The following is a 19274-nucleotide window of genomic DNA, read 5'->3' on the forward strand; positions in this document are numbered from 1 at the left end:
AAAAATGCATTTTTTTTTTAAATGACAACATTGTAATGCATTTACTCATTAAAAAAAAAAAAAAAAAAATCAACACAGACAAAGGTTCTACACTAGCTCAGAAACAGTGGACTTGCCTGGCAGGTTAAAATGAGCCATCCACCCTGTCACAGATACAGAGGGGTCTTCGCTAGTGTTTAGATTAAAATAATTTTCTAAGTTATAATTTGAGGGGATAAAACATAAAACTGGTTTCTTTTAATTACCTTTTTTTTTGGTATTTTTTCCTTTTTTTTTTTTTAAACTCTGGCAAATAAGTATCTGCTCTAATTCAGCATCAGTCAGCTACAATGTAAAACTTACTTTAAATGAAGTGCTCCAGTGAAACTCAAGCCTGAACCATGCAAGCCAAATCAAGGGGAAGATGCTACTGTGGTCTCTGATGGTGTTGCCCCAGTGTCTTAGTCTGAATTTATTATTAACTAAAACAAAACAAAACAAAAAACCCAACAGAACAAAAACAAAACAAAACAAAACAAAAAAATAAAAAAAAAAACCCAACCAAACAAAACCCAAAAAAGAACTGCTGGTAAGGATTCCATTTTAATCCTTTTTAATACTGTTTAGAACTTGTTTACCAGGGAGGAGAGGTGGGCAAGGCCTGGGGCAGGAAAGGCATGCTCTCCACTGGTCTCATGGCTATGTTGAGGGGGCCAGCCAGCGTCATGGGGGTGGGCAGGTTCATGGGGGACGTGATGGTGACGGGGTGCGCTATGTTCACTGGAGCGGTCACCGGGGTGGGCAGGTTCACCGGGGTGGTGAGCGTTAATGGAGAGGTCATGGACAGAGGACTGGTTATGGTTACAGGATGCCCTAAGTTCATCGGACTGGATATATTAACTGCACTTGATACATTTACTGGACTTCTCATGCTCATTGCAGCTGCCACTGTGACTGGGTTTGTGATAGTCCCAGAAGCCACAGAGGACGTTATATTGAATGGAGTAGTAAGAGTCACAGGCGTAGTAGCAGCAGTGGAGGTTTGGCACAAGTTAGCAGCTTCTAAAAATGAGACATAAAAAAGACAAAAAGTTTTTAACACATAAAAAAACCGTGGACAAGATTTAAACAAAACAAAACAGAACAAAAAACCCAAAAACCGAACAAGAACAGGTACAAATTCTGGAATCATTTTCTTTAGGTATTATTAGTAAGTTAAAATTGTTAACATTTTATAGCCTACAGGAAATACAAACTCTCATGCAGGTCATTTCAATTGAGTAATTTTTTTTTTTCCCTGAGAAGTCAAGTGAGGTTGTCTTAGCAAGAGGGTTTTTCCACGTTCATAAAAACAGTATTGTACAATCAAAAAAATCCTCCCAAGAGGAACAGTAGAAATAGAGAGAGTGTACATACCGAAGGGTACGTACTCTATAGCCTTCTCAAAGGTGAACTGACATTCTGTGAAGGTTTTAAAGAGTCATTATTAGGGACTGATAAGCAAAGCTCGTTTCAATATTTACCTGCTTATTTCAGTCTTAATTATTGCTACTAAACTGCTCCACTGCTCACAGTACCTCTACATCAAGGCTACCCCAGCAGCACATCCCTCAACCCCCATCAGCTCCTCAGCTTTCACACAAGCTCCAGCTCCACACCGCGTTGGTTTGGGAGGTTTTGGGGTGTTTGCAGCAAGCAGGACTGAAGTGCAGAGCAAGGGAGACCCAGGAGGCCGGGGCCGGGGAGCGGGGCGGGGCACGGGAATCACTGCACATCCATCAGCACCACCTGCCGGCTACCCACACCGGGAGGGAGGGAGGGAGGAGCAGGGAAGGGAAGGGCTGGCTGCTAGAGGAACAGGGAAAGGCACTCTGCACCAACGTTACTAAGCCGTGTCTGCTTCCACGTTTGTAGGGCAGGACCCCAAGCTCAGTTACACCCACGTGTCAGAGGTAAGCCAGGAGCAAAGAGTCCGCTTTGCCTCTGGGGCAATACAAATACAACTTTGAAAGCAACATTAGCCCCATTCAAGGGTTACTGTTGGTTCTTCAAAGTCCATAGCTAGGAGGGGTGGAGAGGAAGGGAAAGAGTAAAAAAAAATAAAATAAAAATTATGAAAATAAATTGTACTAGACCAAAAAAAAAAAAAAAAATCCCATCTGTTGTAAAGCCACCACAAGTGGAACTAGCACAGGAGAACCAGCATGGAAAGAGCAGCTCAAGCATGGCACTGACTGGGCTAACTTCACTTTCAAGCACAGTCACACCCAATGACACATCCCACCCATGCCCCTTCCCCAGTTAAGTTAAGCTAAAAGCTCCAATGTGACACCACTGTCACCCATCCACCTCCCTCAGCCCCCTCCTGCCCCAAACCACTGTTCTGTTAAAGCATATTCAACATTCTCCATAAGAAAGGAAAAGGAAACAAGACATAGGAAAGAACAAGCAGAAGATAATTCTCAGTGATTTTCTAAACCCAACATCATTTGCTTTATCTATTTAGTGGCCTGATGATATGTAATGTTTCTGTTATCACTGCATTTTAACATGAATAAGCTGTTTCTGCACTGTCTGATCACGGAATTCTATTACTGGCATAACAAGGGAAAAGGAACAAGCAGCCTAAAACACAAACAAGAACCTAGAAAACAAAAACAGATTGAAGAACTGAAAGGAAGGTTGAGAGAAAAGGAAACAATAAGGTGAGTCAAAAACAATCCTAAAAACAGCCAGTGAAAAAGCAGTAAGCAGTGGTCATTAAGAACTTCTAAAACATGTAATCCATGAAGTCACATGATGGGCATTAATAATCAAACTGTTGTGAAACAAATAAGCAGCAGTAATGGGAGAATTTAAACTACTGTATCCTAAACCCACTAAACTGAAGCAATCTGTTCCTACAAACTGCCACAATGACCAACAACAGCAATCCCACTTCAATTACAGCAGCACAGGTAGAGGTAGGGCCAGCACTGATGAGAAACAGGATCACTGATTACCTCATTTTGTAATGAAACAAAGCAATGGACAGAGAGAAAGTTCTCTGAAGTCTAGAAAACTTCATGCAAAGACAGCTACATGATGATAGGGCAGGTGGAATAAATTGGAGGAGACAAGATGAACAGGACACAGAAAGCACACACGTGCACCCAGGTGCTGATGCGGGGCAGAGGGGCTGTGGGTGTTTGTGTTTGTGTGTGTCTGTGTGTCTGTCTGTGTGTCTGTCTGTGTGTCTGTGTCTGTGTGTGTGTGCAGACAGGAGAACAGGGTAAATAAGCACAAGCACAGCTAAAAGCCACATGCAAGTCAAAGCCCCCACTCCTGCTGGAGCAGACACAAGCTCCCTCTGTAACTGGGAGGGACACAGGCAAGCACAGAGACCAAGGGAGTCAATCATGAGCAGGTCATGTAACACACCCTTCTCTGGGGCTGTTTCCTCCTGTTCTCTCTTAGCTATGATTTCTAAGAATGAAACTGTCATGTAAGACATCCTTCCTGACACCTCCAACTCCCTGTATGACTGTGCACTCCCATCTCACAAACCCAGCCACGTCAGTATTGGTTTGTTTTACCTTTCTTCCTGGCTTTGACGGCCTCTTCCCACAATCTCAGGGTCTCTACCTGCTTTCCAGGCCAACTTGTTACGTGCTGCTGCTGCTGCTGCTGCTGCTGTTGCTGCTGCTGCTGCTGTTGCTGTTGTTGTTGCTGCTGCTGCTGCTGCTGTTGTTGTTGTTGCTGTTGTTGCTGCTGCTGTTGCTGTTTCTGGTTGCTGGTCTCTTCACTCATGCATGCTATGCCAATCAAGTAAGAACACAAATTCACCTTGAAAAGTTACTGTTTTCTGCTGAGGTCACAAAGAGCATGTGGAATCTCACAGGACTCCAAGAACAAAATCACAAAGGTGTTTAAAACAGTATCATTAATTCTGTGCTTCATAAAACTACTTTTCCAAGAGCTAAAAACGAAAACATAAGTCAAGAACATCTACTTGAAGTGCCAAAACCAGACTTCTCTTGTCATTATTTACTTTGTATTTAGGAAGAATGAAATTAAAAACTCAAATTAGTCTCTAGAACTCAAACTGAATCCACTTTTTCTAAACTTTAGCTCCAGCTTAAGAATGAAAAATAAAAAAGCCTTTTTGCTTTTTATTGCAAGTATAACTTAAAAATTTCAGTTTACATCAGAGAACAGCCTGTCACTACTCTCTGGCCCCAGTACAGCTCATCATTTCCACCCCTAACAACTGCTCAAAATGCCTCATGTGAACTGGCTTAGCACCACCAAACTGGACTGGGAAGCCAGAGTTGTAACTCTATACCTTGAAAAATAATTCACATCCAAATTTCCTACTAAGCTCAACAATCAGGCATTTCAGACATTCCCAGTACCTTCAAATTATCCAGGAGTAACAGGAACTGCAAAGATGTTGTAAATTAATACAGTTTAAAGCTTTAAGGACAAAGTTTCCAAAGACATTCCTTACTTCTGCCTCTTTATTCTTCTGAAAACCCATTTTATATTACTAACCATGTGGGGTTAACTTAAGTTACAGGTATTTTAATAGGGAAAATTTGAAAGTCAAGTCTTCATTTACTTGCTAGACATTCCCAGGTCCAGAGTTTAAGTCTAGAAGGAGCTATTACAAACATCTCATCTGACCTCCTGCACAACACCAGTCAGATGCCATTAATGCCCAAAACCTATCAGGGCTGGATTTAAATCCTCTTCTTGTCAGCTACTGCCTGAGGGAGGAAACACTGAGCCCCAGGGTCAAAGCTCAGAGAAAGCAGAGAAATCTTTCTCCTGATTTCGATGAGCTTTGGATGAGGCTTGAGACCTGAAACCTGGCAAATCTTAGCAGTTCTTAAACAGTCTAAAATCTCCAGACTATCTGTTGGACTTTTAGACCTGCACAGTTCAGGAAGTAGCACTGAAAACCTGGCAATTCTTTTCAAGAGATGGGTCACTGTCATGAACTGTAGGGCATTCCCAAGGGATGAGAGCACAGTCTTGCAGCAAACCAACTCCACACATGCCAATTCTTGAGCTGAAGCACATTCTGTTACTAAAGATCTACTTTTAGGAGGTGTGACCACCCAGACCGACAGACACGTAGCCGAGTTTAACGTCATCAAAGGCAATTCCCTTCGCACACACACTGTTATTAGAAATGTTTGTAAAACGTTCACCTACTTTTATTGATGCCTTGTTTACAGGTATTACAGTTGATACTTTGGCTCTGCCCGTGTGTCTTTAAGTGGCTGGTGATATATGCTGCACTCAGAAGTTTACCACAGATATTACACGATACCTTTCCTTCATGGCGCACCATGTGTGTCCGCAGTCTGTCTTTGGTGGCAAAGGCAGCAGTGCACGTCTAGATGGAGGACAAAGTTACACTTGAGGGGCACACAGAGCAGCACAGCATCACCCACAGGCCCTCCTGGAGCCTGGCAGGTCCTAACAGTATCCTAAGAGCATTGACAACTTTAACTTCTACCTCCATTTATAGAGAAACAAAAATCAAACTACTCAGCAGAGACCGAGAGTGGGATTTGCTTCTGAGATAATCAGGATAAAAATCATATTCTATACTGCTTGAACTTTCTGAAAACAGTGGGTTGCCTTACCCACCGATGCAAGAGGGAGCCTGTAAAAAACACCTACAATAGGCAAAGTTGGTTTCTAATGTAATTTTACTGTGCAAATATGAACTTGGTACCTTACACTGCTCAATTACTTCTGTTCCCACCCAGAACAAGGAAACAAAACCTTTTCCTAACACTATTCTTTTTATCCAAGGCTTTTATTTAATAAGATGATTCACTAAAACAGGTTGGAATAAGCAGGGATATTCCAAGTAAAACAGTTAATTGTTCAAGGGCAATCAAATTATTTCATCTAGTCTCAGTCATCAACTTAGGACAACTTGCTTTCCCCTTCCAGCAAAATAACAGATCCAGAATCAACCATTCCCACCCATTTTAAATAGAAGTGCTGAGAAAGACATTTCATTTGAACATGCTGAGAAACACGCTGCACACATTACCCAAGAAATGAGCACTAAGCTGAGGATGCTGCTACAATCCTACTACTAAGTTAAGCATATGGTAAAACAGAGCAACTATGCTGTTCTCCAAGAAAGCAAAAAGCCTCTAATCTTCCTAAAAAAGCAACCATGGTATCTTTTTAAAGTTCCACCAGAACTCCAGCACTGTGGTGTGGTGGCAAATGTGGCTTTACTCCTAAACTTGCTTTTCAAAAGTCCAGGAGTAATTACAGCTCTGGAAAGATTCACCTGAGTACCACTGACACAATAAGGTATTGTTCTTAATAAACCATTTTAGCCCTTACTTGGCATTTGAAGGGTCTCTCTGTTGAGTGAACATGTTTAACGTGACAGCTTAAATGATCAGGCCTGCAAGAAAGAGAGGAACAGGAGAAAAGTGCACACTGTTACAAACACAGAGCCAGGACACCTTGGCTAGCAGAGCTGACCCCGAGCTGGTCACTCCCTGCAGCCCCCATCCATCCCTCTGACAGCCAGGATAAATCCCTTCCCCTCACCTACCAGGGGCTTCCCCTGCAACACCTCACAGCTTAGAACCAGCCTGCGGTTTAAATCTTAACCCTGCTCTCCTCACACACCTGGCAATGGCACGTTTGGTCACACCTTGTGTAAAGGTGAGAGCGCAGCAGCTCTAAAGGTTGAAGTTTTCTCTGCTGCAAGCACAGGTACGAACAGAGCAGGCAGCAGTGCAAGCCCCCCCTGTGCTGTCCCTCCACCCTGCTGTAAGAGCAGGTGACAGCTCCTCTGCCCTGCCCCATTCACAGACCATGGCAAAGGCTGCTGAAGGGGCTCTGTGCCCACCCCCAGTGACACAGACACACATCTTATGGGCCCTGGATGAGGTCGAGAAACCATTTCAAACCACTCTCCTAAAAAAGTGACCACTTCTAGCCACTGCTAACCTTGCTCAGATGAAGACTCCCCCACCCTAACTGCAGACAAGGCTCTTTATCCCCTCACCAATCTCCTCAGAAGTTTGGCTCTCCCAGCTCCTCACTACCACAGCTTAACCCTTCTCGCTCAGGAAAAGCCAACAGCGGAGCACGCCTGGGCTTTGCTAGGTGGTACCTTGAGAAGCCTTTTCCACACACCCCGCAGGTGTAGGGTTTCGTGATGCCACCTTCGTGAGACCTCACGTGGTAGGTCATGCGATCCTTTCTCTTGAAGCGCTGATTGCAAATGGGACACTCGAAGGGTTTCTCGTCCGAGTGGGACAGCTTGTGCCGGTTGAGGTGGTAGACGTCCCTGAAGGCCTTCCCACACATCTCACAGGCGTGGTTCTTCTTCACGGGCTTGCTGGGCTTCTTCACCGTCTGCGTCACCGCCATGGCCGTGGCGCCGGCGCTGCTGCTGGGGTTGGTGGCAGAGGAAGACGTAGTGACAGTGGACAGGATGCCTGCGATAGTCGAAACCAGCGAACTCCGGCTGTTGTCACCAGCGATGGTCGAGATAAGGGGCACCATTGTGGTGGGAGTTTTCTTTGGCCGTGACACTAACTTTATCCCTGTGTGGCAGGACTCGTGACGCCTCAAATGGTAGCTGTCCCTGAAAGCTTTGCTGCAGTAAGTGCACACAAAGGAGGTTTTAGGTTTTTCCTTTTTAATCCCAACAATAGCATCCTTTAATGTTTCTGGTGCAGGCTGAGGTTTCTGCGTTATTGGTAAGGGCAGAATCGGCTTCTGATCGGGCGGCTCAACAGCAGAGCTCAGGAGAGGCAACAAACTGTTCTGTGCTGCCTGCTGTTGGTGATGGGAGGCTTCGTGTGCCTAAAACCAAACATTCACACTTAAATTCTCTGGATGGGCGCTCGCTCTGGCACGGTGAGAACATTTACAAACGACAGGGAAGCACATTCTGGACCAAAAGCCACGGAAGGAACAACAGGGGAAGGTTACATAATGCTGGTTTTGGACAAGATAAACCGCTCGCGCTGTAAATGCCCTGGCTGTGCAGACCCTGTGGTAAGTGTAGGACACAGCACAACAATCAAGGAATTATTAAGTTTCTGGAGGGCAACTTTTTATGGAAGACAACTAGGTGCTTGTCAGATCTTTTAATAACAGCATTTCATCTTTACATAACAGATAACTCATTTTGTTAATGATCGTATCAGATGGCACATCAGGACTGTCTCTGGAAGGGATGAAGGTACTGACAGGAGTTGCAAAATAAGGCCCCACCTTTAAGCCGAGCTTAGCGCACACTGAGAATTGAACCGCAGGCACAGAGAGCCAGGATGTGATAAGGCGTCTTATTTAAACAGTGTGTTCATACCCCTGTGCCAGCACTGAAACCAAAGCAACTGGAATCGGGAGCTGTCTAAAGCCACATCTCTATATTTAGCAGGTTCCTGATGCATTTACCCACTGACCACTGTGTTCTCTGCGTCTGGAACTAACAAGAATAGCGGCAGGGCCTTTTTCTCTTCATCAGCAGCTACTTTGTGCTGGGAAGAGAAGCTGATCGATACATACTGGGAGACATCTAGAGATGCTGGAGAACACGGGAATAAACCCTGGGAATAAACCCTGAAAGCTGTCTGAAAGCAGCCAATACCAACTAACTTTGAACTACAGAATGTGTGGCAGAAGCTACAGGGAAGGGAAGGGAAGGGAGGGGGGGCCCGCAGGCAGCAGCGCTCAGCTGAGCTGCAGCCTGCCTGCCACGGGCTGTGCTGCACCACGCGTGGTTATTCTAAGGCAGAAACACTGTTATTAAAACTCATCCAGTCAGACTGGGACAAAACCCTGGCAGATACAATTTTAATGTGGTTTAGAAACCACACAGACCAATTCAGCCTAATGGAGCATTAAAATAAATCACTCCAGCACCTTAAGCCAGTTTAAGTGCATCTGTATTCAAGATGTGCCTCGGTCTCATCAGACCAGTTTTAAATCAGGCTCGTTATTAACCCAGCGTGCCAGACCTGAAGCTGAGTTTGGGGAAACTTGCATTCCCATTAGATCAGCACTGCAGCCTCCAGGACTCCTTTCCTCTGGTTTTCCTCACAAAGTAACACGACTGAAAGCTGTGAGAGCTGAGTAATACACTGTGCCAGTGCACGACCCTGACCTGTCTACTTTTACATCTGTTGGGGTGGACAGTACTGGGAAGCACACTCAGGCTAATGCTCTTCCCATGGGAAAACCATTTCAACACGTCCTTTGGACAAGCCAGTATTTCTAGAAGCTCACTTTGGGCCTTTTTCCTAGTTGCATCCTGGGTGCTTTGCCTGCCTGGATCGCAGCAGGGACTACAGCCCCCGCAGAGCATCTCTCCCTTGCTGTGGGGCAGCTCCTGCACCATTCCCATCTCACTTTTTGGGAGCGTGATGCTGATGATCTTTGGACAAAAGCCACGGGTGGATACCAACACTAACCCACGTGGGAAGGAATACAAGCTCCCAAACACTCCCAGCCTATCTGACAGTTCACAGCCTGGACTCCGGACACTAACAGGAGACAAAACCTGTGGGAACCATTAGGAGCCAGGCCAGGCTGTCCATCTGTACCTGCTTTTTAGATCTGTCTGTGCTGAAGCTCGGGATGCAACAGGTAGGCTGGATATTAGCACACCTGCCTGGCCACAGCAGCCACCCCCAACAACAGCCCCAGGGGCTGCTTTATTCCAGGGAGCAACTGCTGAAGAGCTGCATCCAGAACTCTCCTGGAGGCGACGCTGCTAAATCAGGGCATGGCACAAGCCCCAGCAGCTCCATTAAACTTTTCCCTGACTTCAGTGACAACTGTGCATTTTCAACCATTTATTTTCCACGTTTTCAAAAAGGTTTTGACACTTCTACATTGCATGAAAGTAAGAGTTTGCATGATACACACCGATGGCACAATACTGAGCAAGTTGTGCACTTCAACACAATTTTAACTTTAAAAAATGTTGAATTCAATCCAATTCTGAAATGTTTTACAACTTCAAATCGGCATTAAACAATGTTGTTAAACTGCACCAGAAGACACTGCAGAGCACCTAATGATAGCTCCAGAGATACAATTTCAAAGGCAGAGCTAGCAGATCGGATAATGGAGAGCCCAAATCCTTTGGACAAGGTTCAAACTTAGGCAGTTTATGGATATTTTTAAGCCTCAAAGAATCGTCAGCACTTCAAGGTAATGATGCACTTATTCCTACAGATCTGGTGGAGACAGTGGACATAAAACAATGTACATTCATCAAGCAACAGGCCATGGAGCTGCTGCTTATATAAGTCTGCTTATCTTGGTTCCAAGGGAGCCAGCATTATTCACAGCAGCGTGCTCCTCACAGCCCCTCTGCCCCGAGCTGTGTTCCTCAGTTTCCAAGGGCTGTTAAAGCCTTTTAAAAAAGGATCAGGCAGCATTTTTTTTAACTCCCTGTTGGAGAAGGGAAGCCAGCACCTGCTGCATGCCTCTGGCAGGCGCAGTTATGCAGGCTCAGACCACGGTTTTACTTCACCCAGCATTAACGTCAAGTCAACATTTTGGAGATATTTTGACGGCCTGGGACAGGCTCTTCTGCAAAATCCCCTTGTTCTGTCACTAATTCCTTCTCTCCTGGGGGGGCAGTAAACAAAAAAACCCTGCAATTCACGACCCGGAGTGTAGGATGTGGCATTGTGAACTTCCAATGCCAGAGGCTAAAATATTTTTGTGCTTCAGCCTTAATGTGAGAGCAACAAATTAGCATGAGTCATATCTTGAACACTCCATCTGATGGATGAGTCCTCCTCACATTAACAGATACAACTTTCACTTCCTGAGCACATCCTAAAAGCGGTTTTCCAACTATGCATTTTGGGGACTAAAAGAAGATCCAAACAAGAACTGCTTATTCAGTAGCACGATTGTTTCTTTAGAAAGGGATACAATTCATCAAAATGCCACCTAAAAACAATCAAACAACTTTATTTGGAAGGAACGGTTTACAGTCCCACAGCCCACTGCCACAGGACTAAAATTAAGACATCGAATCCTCCTCTAACAACATTTGGCTAAAAATTACGACTTTATATTCCACGTATTAGGCTGTCCCTTAGGAATCCTGTCCCAGCTGGAACACACACTTGGTTTAGCACTCCCCCCAGGAAGAACGAGTGTGAATATTCAGTCACTTCCATTTGTTATTTAACTGACACTGGGGACAGGCTTTTAAATCCACGCTTTTTAACTAGTTTTAACTAATCAGCTGGATCGGGGCTGATGTGCTGCTGTGAGAATGGGAAGAAGAAAAATGAAAGTCACATCAGGACTACCTCAGTGCTGCTTTCTGCTGGGTGCATTGGCACGCTCGCACCCCAAATCACCGATTCTAACAAAACCATTCAAGAAACAATATCCAGCATTTATCAGGAGCTCTGAAAGCTTTATTATTTAGAGAGGGGGAAAAAAAATCAGAGGAAAATTTCCACGTCACAGTTTTATGAAGATGCTTCCGAGTCGCACGTTCGGAAAGCGAACTGCTGACTCCTTAATTAAAAGCAGCAAAGCTGCCTCCTAAATCAGCGTGTGACATCACTACTTCAAAACTCAGCACCTTCAGAAAAGCACGGACGAGCAGCGAGGAGCTGGACACGTACTTGAAGCATTACTTGGCATTTCTCAGCCTGCTGCAATACAGTCCTGCCAGCCTAGGAAAAATTTCCCCTGGAAAAATGCTCAGCTGGGAGGCAGCAAGGCACTAAAGCAGCCCCGGCTCGGAGGGAGATGGCCCTAAACTAAGGAGATTAACTTCTTAGCGTGAAGTTTCCTACGTGCGAATCACAACTGCCCACTAGAGTGAGAAATAATTCACCAGACCTCAGCCCAACTCGATGGCATCGCCCGCATCCCTCAGGAAAAGGCGGAAAACGCAGCGCCCAGCTCCCGGTACCGGCTCCCCGGAACATTCCCGGCGTGTTTTCCGAGGCAGAGAACCCGAGCGAGTGACTCATCCCTTGCTACTTGCAAGGGACGAATTTTTCCTCCCTAAAGGAATGGTGCTCGCTCTTGGCGGATTTATTCATTCAACTCAGGTTTTCAAACTCGTGTCACGGGTTGGGTCTGGGTTTAATTCCGAGGAGGACAGTGAGGAAGCGAGCGGCCGCCACCGGGAACGTGCAAAGAGGATTATTTTACCTTGAGAAAGGTGATGTGCTGGGCGCTTTTTTTTTTTTTTTTTTTTTTCCCTCCGCTGCTGCTGCTGCAATCACACATTCTATGTTTTCCAGCGCAAAAAAAAAAAAAAAAAAAAAAAATCCAGGAGAAAACAATCTGGTGAGAAAGGGCTCGCCAGGCTCACAAAAGCCAGGCAAAGATTTCTTTTTTTTTAGGTTTTTTTTTTTTCTGGTACATTGGATTTTCTCCGGAATTACATAAACAGCGGTGTTTTTAAGTCAGTCTTTCACCGACAGAAAGGGGGAAAATTGTGACTCAGTTGGCAAAGGGAGGGGTTGCACGCTCCACCGTCCCTATTCCTCCCCATTCCCGTTAGGATTTCGCCAGTTTTTACAGAAATCCGGCCCGCTCGCGTCCTATTTTAAAAGAAAACAAGCTCCCTCGTCAGCCGGCCCTGAGTCAGGCTGTTTAAAGAGGGATTAATTTATTCTCCCAGACACGGCGTTTGTTCCATCGGGGTTTTGTTGGAGCCCGGTGGAAGCTTGGGGTTGTTTTTTTTTTTTTTTTTGTTCGTGGCTTTTTTTTTTCTGTTGTTGTTTGTCTCTTTAGACGAGGGGGGAGAGAAAAACAAGCAAACACCAAAAAAAAAAAAAATAAAGCGCGATCTCATGTTTTGCGGGGGGGAAAAACAAAAATAAAATACAAATATGAATATCGGTGGTTTGTAATGAAAGCGGGAAGGGAGCGCGCTGCGGGGCGGCGGCGGAGGGAGAAAGTGCAGGAGGGAGAAGCGGAGCCGCGGGGCCGGTGAGGCGCTGCCCGGCGGGCCGGGTCGGGCCGGGCCGGGCCGGGCCGGGGGCGGGCGGGGGCCGGGCGGCCGCGCTGACTGACAGCCCGGCCCGGCGGGGACCGGCGGGGCCGCGGCCGTGAGGGAGGGAGGGAGAGAGGGGGGGCGCGGGCAGCGCCGCCGCCGCGGGGCCTCACCTGAAAGAGGAACGCGGTCCAGTTGGCCTCCATGGCGGGGGCGGCGCGGCCCCGGGCGGCGGCGGCGGCGGCTGCGGCGGGCGGTCCCCCCGTCGCTCCCTCCCCCGGGCCGCAGCTACATGGAGCCGACAACAAAGCGGCGGCGGCGGCGGCGGCTCAACATGGCAGCGCCGAGCGGCCGCTTCCGCTAACCTCGGGCTGCACCACTGCGGCCCAGAGGGGGGAGGCGGCGGCGCGGCGCCCCGGCGGGGCGGCGATGGCCCGGGCGGCCGCGGCGCCGCCCCCGCCGCTCCCCTCGCCGCGGGGCGGGCGGCGGGCCCGGGGCGGCGCGGCGAGGCGGCGGCGCGGGCGGCGGGGCCGGGGCGGCGCGGCGGGCCGGCCGCCCCCCCCGCGGGGCTGGCAATGGGCCGGTCCCGGGCTGGGGAAGCCGAGCTGTGGCGAGAGAAGATGGAGGAGCGGCCGAGGTGTCCGGGGCCGCCGCCGCCGCCCGCCCCGGCTCGGCCCCGAGGCCGCCGAGCCGCCCGCCCGCCCCTTCTCCCCTCCCCGTCCGCCCGCCGCCCCCGCCCGCCGCGCCGGCAGGGAGGGAGGGAGCCGCGGGGGCGGCGGGGGGCGGCTTCGCCCGCGGGTGCGGGCGGGCGGCAGCGCCGGGGGCGGAGGGGGGGGGTGTGAACTCGGGGCCGCCCCGGGGGTCGCCCGGCGCCGCCGCCACCTCGGCACAGCCGGGCTCGTCCCCAGCCCACCCGGGCTCGCCCTCAGCCCTCCGGGGCTGCTGCCGCCTCCCCGGGCCGGCTCTGCCGCGCACCCCGCCTGGCCGGGCTCCAGGAGGGCCGGGCCCGGCCTGTCCCCCGGCCCCGGCAGCCTCCCCCGGGCCGGGCCGGGCCGTGTGGGGCTCGGGCGGTGCCGTGACCCTGCGCAGCCCCGCCGCCTCCCCCGGGCCAGCGGAGTGGATGCGCCCGTACCTGAGGCATCCTCGGCGCAGCACATGCATGCAAATCGTAGCCACGAGCAATTAAATACATACGTACCGTTAATTACGTGTTTACATACACCAAGCACGTCCCTGACAGGCGGCGGGACGGGGCCCAGGGACGGCTCCTTGCACCTCCCGCGTGCTGCCAGGACAGGGAAGGATGCGGGGCACATCCGTGCCCTGCCTCAGGTGGCACCTGAGAGACACCCAGCATTTCTTCCACACCTGAGTGTGGCAGGTTCAACACTGCCACAGGAGGGGGGGTTTTAATCCTGACCTCCCTTCGCCTTCCCTGCCACTGGGGAGATGAGAACAGGCTTACAGCACTTTATTATTTATTTTCCCCCAGCTCTGGTCAATCCTCTTTGCTCTGGCCTGGATCCCTGCTGAGCATCCGAGGCCTCGGTGGCTCCGGGCGCGGGAAGGAGCGGCCGAGGCTCCCTGGCTGCAGCGTGCAGGGCTAAATTTGGCCCCTGTGACTTCCTCCCGTGCGGGACACCCGGGTGGTTTTTCTTGTCTCCTGTTACAGATAATGCAAAGGCCGGTCCTGAAGCAGCAGGGAGGAGGGACAATGGGGACAGAGCAGGGACGAGGGCACACACAGCAGGGTCTCAGCCCTGGCTGTGTTGGCTCAGTGCTGGGCAGGGCACCTGGCTCCTGCAGCACGGTTCTTCACCTTCCCAGGGCATTGCAAAACAGTCCTTGTTCTGTTCCGAGAGATGCCTGCGGTTCTTTCACGCCTCTCAGGGTTTTTTTCCTTGAAACTCCAGTGCCAGAGTCAAGTGGTTATGTCAAAATGTGTTTGCATTTGAAACAAAAAGGAGTTTCTCAGCCGTGTGACCCCAGAGGGAAGTTTGTGACTACGTGTGGGCTTGGCTACCTGGAGTGGCCCAGCCTGCTTGGGAGCACCTGTAGCTCCAAGGGTCCGTCTGCCTCAGGGAGTCTGGAGCCTGCTCGGATTTGTCCCCCCTGTCTGCACCACAGTAGAGTTCTGTGATGATGCACAGCACTGGAAATTGTAAAATATTGCCCTTGCTCTGCAGAACATCCTAACTGCGCAGCCCCGCGCACCTGTTTGGAGTTTTTTGGTGTTTTTTTGAGAAAAACACCAAAAAAAGGAGCCAAAGGTGTTTGCCAGTGCAGCACTCCACCAGCCCAGCCCGCTCTGCTCATCCCGGACGTTTTTCCCAGCCGCGGTGTGGGATCAGCCGTGCCCTGTCCTGCCCTGCTCTGAGCGCAGCGCTGCCCCAGGAGAGCCGCAGGACCCCCTCGTTCGGGGACAGGGGACGCCGCTGCCGCCCTTGGCTGTTTCCCTCCCGGCCGCTCGGTTATTTTTGTTAACGCTTATTAAGGAAGACTTGGGAGAGCTCTTTGTTAAGGGCTCACACTCACTTCAATTAAAGGCTAAGAAAACTACCCAAGCGTATCACTGACTCATCGGAGAAATCCCAACCAGCACGTAGCCGCCTAAACTCTGCTCTTGTTTTCACAGCTAGAGCGCCGAGAGGGGACACAGGAACAAAACCTGCAAGACTCGCAGCGACGTCAGACGAGAGGGAAACGGAGCTGGAACCCACTTCCCTCTGGGCAGAGCCGGGCTGGGCCCTCCCGGCCCCTCCTTTGCCTCCTTTGCCTCCCGCAGCCCAGGGCTGGGAGCTGGGAGAGCCCCCGGGGGGAAGCACTCGCAGGAGCTCTATTTAGAAAGGGCAAGCCCGTGCCAAACCTGACGAACTTTCCTTTACCCAGAATTATAACTGGAAGTCTAAAAAGCCACAGTGTTTGAAAACACGTGTTTACATTATATATGCCCCAAAGCAGAATAAACAAAGGTTAGATTTGTAAACTCTCCATCTTAATTAAAGCAGCACTGCTTAGGACAAACCCACATAACAGGCGGCTTGAAGTGTTGTGTTATTTAATTTATACCTTGCAGCTCCCTTAGTCATGGAGCTGGGACAGCGATAGCATCAGCAGCCACCCCGCTGTGCAGGCACAGGGAATTTCTAGGGCACTGGGAGCCCGTGGCCCATTTACCGCCCTCCCGAGGCTCTGCTTCTCTGCCTTTCAAACTCAAATCTTCCCTCCTGCTCCCTCGGCGCCTCCTACATTGTTAGGAAGGAAGGGAATGCTGCCGGGTTCTCCTGCCTCCGGTGCCAGCTCTGGTGATGGTTGTGGGAAACCTCCCAGGGTCAGGCCAGCACCAGAGCTGCCCCTCGGTGCCACGGCCACGCTGTGCCCAGTGCCAGCCCCACGGATCCCCTGTCACTGTGCCCAGTGCCAGCCCCACGGATCCCCTGTCACTGTGCCCAGTGCCAGCCCCACGGATCCCCTCTGTCACTGTGCCCAGTGCCAGCCCCACGGATCCCCTCTGTCACTGTGCCCAGTGCCAGCCCCACGGATCCCCTCTGTCACTGTGCCCAGTGCCAGCCCCACGGATCCCTCTGTCACTGTGCCCAGTGCCATCACCACGGATCCCCCCTCACTGTGCCCAGTGCCAGCCCCACGGATCCCCTCTGTCACTGTCCCAGTGCCAGCCCCACGGATCCCCTGTCAGCTCCTGCCCAGTGCCAGCCCCACGGATCCCCTCTCACTGTGCCCAGTGCCAGCCCCACGGATCCCCTGTCACTGTGCCAGTGCCAGCCCCACGGATCCCCTGTCACTGTCCCAGTGCCAGCCCCACGGATCCCCTGTCACTGTGCCCAGTGCCAGCCCCACGGATCCCCTGTCACTGTGCCCAGTGCCAGCCCCACGGATCCCCTGTCACTGTCCCAGTGCCAGCCCCACGGATCCCCTGTCACGTCCTGCTGACAGCCCTGCTCCGGTTCTGCTGGGCCAGCGTGTGCTTGCACCACTTACAATGGAAACTGTGGCCAAATATTTCAGCTTTGCGGGAACCCCTTTCTGTTCATGCTCTGAGTGCCACAGCAGGCTTTGAATTTCGCAGCTCTGTGGGGCTGGAGAGCCCTCGAGAGTGTAAATAAGCTGCGCTGATGGTGCTGAGAATGTGCTCCCCGCAGGCAATTTCCCTTCAGCTGCTTCCCGAGTTCTGTCTTCTCTGCTTTCTCTCTTTGCAGCCTTCCCTCTCAAAGTGATCAGGGACACTAAACAGAGACAGTGAATTACATCTCTGGGAATCAGGGCTGGAAGCAGAGTGTGCATGCTGGGAGGAACCGTGGGATGGTCCAGCATCCTCAGGAGAGCATCCCACAGTCCCCCACTGCCCGGCTCCTGCTGGACCAGCATCCCTGACCCAGAGCATCCCACAGCCCCCCACTGCCCGGCTCCTGCTGGACCAGCATCCCTGACCCGCAGCAAAACCAGGGTGGAAGGTGCTGCAGGGACAGACAAGCCATTCACTAGGCAGAGGGAAATGGAAATGGGAACAGAAAGGGAACGGGAAAATGAATGGGAAAAGGCAAAGGAAAAGGAAAAGGAGAAGCTCTGGCCGGATGGCTGCCCACAGCCAGTGCCCATCCCGCCCTGGAGGGTGGCAGCGATGCCCTGTCCTGCCCTGTCCTGCCCGGGCCATCCCCGGCTCGGCGGGAGCGCTGCCACTGCCGGGAGCGCCGGAGCCTGCTCGTAATTAGCGCATGGGAGAGATCGCTTCACTTTCCAAAAGAGGGAAAGAGGATGCAGGGAAGCACCAGGCAGCTCGGCTGGAGCACCGAGAGCAGGACGGCGGGGGAGCAGCGAGGAGCTGCCCCGGGGCAAGGAGCGCTGTCCCCGGGGCTCGGCAGGGATGGCCCAGTCCCTGCTCTGCTTTCCTGGCTGTAGCCCCCAGCCCCGAGGTGCGCTGCTGCGGGGCTGTGTAAGGAGGCAGGGAGGGAAGCCGGAGCAGCCGGGGGGATGCCCAGGCAGGGCAGAGGGGCGGTGGTGCCAGGGCCACTCGCTGCTGCGGCAGGGGGACACCCCCGGCCCCGCTGGGTGCCAGCTCCCACCTCTCTCACCACGCCAGGGCTCCCCCAGCGCCAGGCAGGAAAAGCCCCGCGGTTACTCCGTGCTTTAGGCATTCCCTGGTGAAAGCATTCCCGTGGCAAACCGCCCTGCCACCGTCTCTCCCTTCCCTGCTGCCCCTCCTGCAGCCCCTGTCCCCCCCAGCCCGGCTGCCACGGGAAACCCTCCCTGCCTCCCTGGGGTTTCCCCATCCTCCCCAGTCGTTGCCACCCCGTGAATCCGCGGCTGTGTGCTGTCCCCGGGGCACGGCACGGGTGGATTGTCGCTGTGCCGAGCCCGGCTGTGCCCGCAGCCCTGGCCGGTGCCGTGCCGGGGGCTCTGCGGGGCTCTCCGGGGCTCTGTGGGGCTCTGTGGGGCTCTCCGGGCTCTCCGGGGCCCTGTGGGGCTCTCCGGGGCCCTGTGGGGCTCTCTGGGGCTCTGCGGGGCTCTCCCGGTCTCTCCGGGGCTCTGCGGGGCTCTGTGGGGCTCTGCGGGCTCTGTGGGGCTCTGTGGGGCTCTGTGGGGCTCTCCGGGGCTCTGCGGGGCTCTGCGGGGCTCTGCGGGGCTCTGTGGGGCTCTGTGGGGCTCTGTGAGGCTCTGTGAGGCTCTACGGGGCTCTCCGGGGCTCTCCCGGGCTCTCTGGGGCTCTCTGGGGCTCTCCGGGGCTCTCCGGGGCTCTGCGGGCCCCGCACACGCCGTGCCCGGCCGGGAGCCGCTCGGAGCCTCCTGCGGGCAGGGACAGCGAGCCTGGGGCTGTGTTTGGCCCTGCGGCCGCACGCCGGGAAGTGCCCTTATCCCCTTATCCCCTTATCTCTTCCCACCTCCTTGTGCTCGGCCGAGCCTGGGCTAATCTCTGCTTGGCACCTTGAGCGCCGCAGCTGCCCCGCGCCGCCAGCGCCCAGCGGCTTTTCGTTGTTATTTTTGTTGTTATTTTGGTCACCTCCGTCACAACTTTTTAATTTTTTTTTGGCCATAAAACGGCCGCTGTCGTGTGCGCCCCGGGGAGGGCAGAGCCGCCCCTGGTTGTCACACGGGCCCCGGCGATGGTGCTGGTGTGGCCCGCGGGGTCACCGCCCGTGCCCGTCTGTGGCACCACTGCCACTGCGGGGACACACTGGGGACACCCCGGGCAGCCGCACACGGGGCTGGGCGGCACCGGTGCCACATGGCGGGGATTGCCCACACTTCATATCAAACCCGAGGATGGCGGAAAGGTTCGGGCTGGAAAGGACATTGAAAATCATCC

The 19274-nt window shown here is 52.2% G+C and overlaps 1 protein-coding gene and 1 long non-coding RNA gene across 6 annotated transcripts; one reads left to right on the forward strand and one right to left on the reverse strand.

Annotated features, from left to right (window-relative positions):
- Positions 1-575: 575 nt before the first annotated feature.
- VEZF1 (vascular endothelial zinc finger 1) lies at positions 576-13870 on the reverse strand. 5 transcript variants are annotated; one of them, XM_077188761.1, is made up of 8 exons: positions 13126-13381; positions 12163-12241; positions 7124-7821; positions 6340-6403; positions 5179-5362; positions 3555-3773; positions 1396-1440; positions 576-1041 (listed from the first exon to the last, which is right to left on the reverse strand). In XM_077188761.1, the coding sequence occupies exons 2-8, from the start codon at positions 12238-12240 to the stop codon at positions 614-616; spliced, it is 1716 nt and encodes a 571-aa protein (XP_077044876.1). In that variant the 5' UTR covers position 12241; positions 13126-13381; the 3' UTR covers positions 576-613. The 5 variants fall into 5 exon arrangements, with proteins under 5 accessions (XP_077044876.1, XP_077044877.1, XP_054502957.1 ...); XM_077188762.1 differs by lacking the exon at positions 1396-1440 and having other exon boundaries at positions 13126-13870; XM_054646982.2 differs by lacking the exon at positions 12163-12241 and having other exon boundaries at positions 13126-13380.
- Positions 12812-15985, forward strand: LOC129129211 (uncharacterized). Its single transcript, XR_008535403.2, has 2 exons — positions 12812-12948; positions 15588-15985. It is a non-coding gene; the product is annotated as an uncharacterized LOC129129211 (long non-coding RNA).
- Positions 15986-19274: the final 3289 nt, after the last annotated feature.

The sequence above is a fragment of the Agelaius phoeniceus genome, chromosome 20 (assembly GCF_051311805.1).
Source record: "Agelaius phoeniceus isolate bAgePho1 chromosome 20, bAgePho1.hap1, whole genome shotgun sequence".
NCBI lineage: Eukaryota > Metazoa > Chordata > Aves > Passeriformes > Icteridae > Agelaius > Agelaius phoeniceus.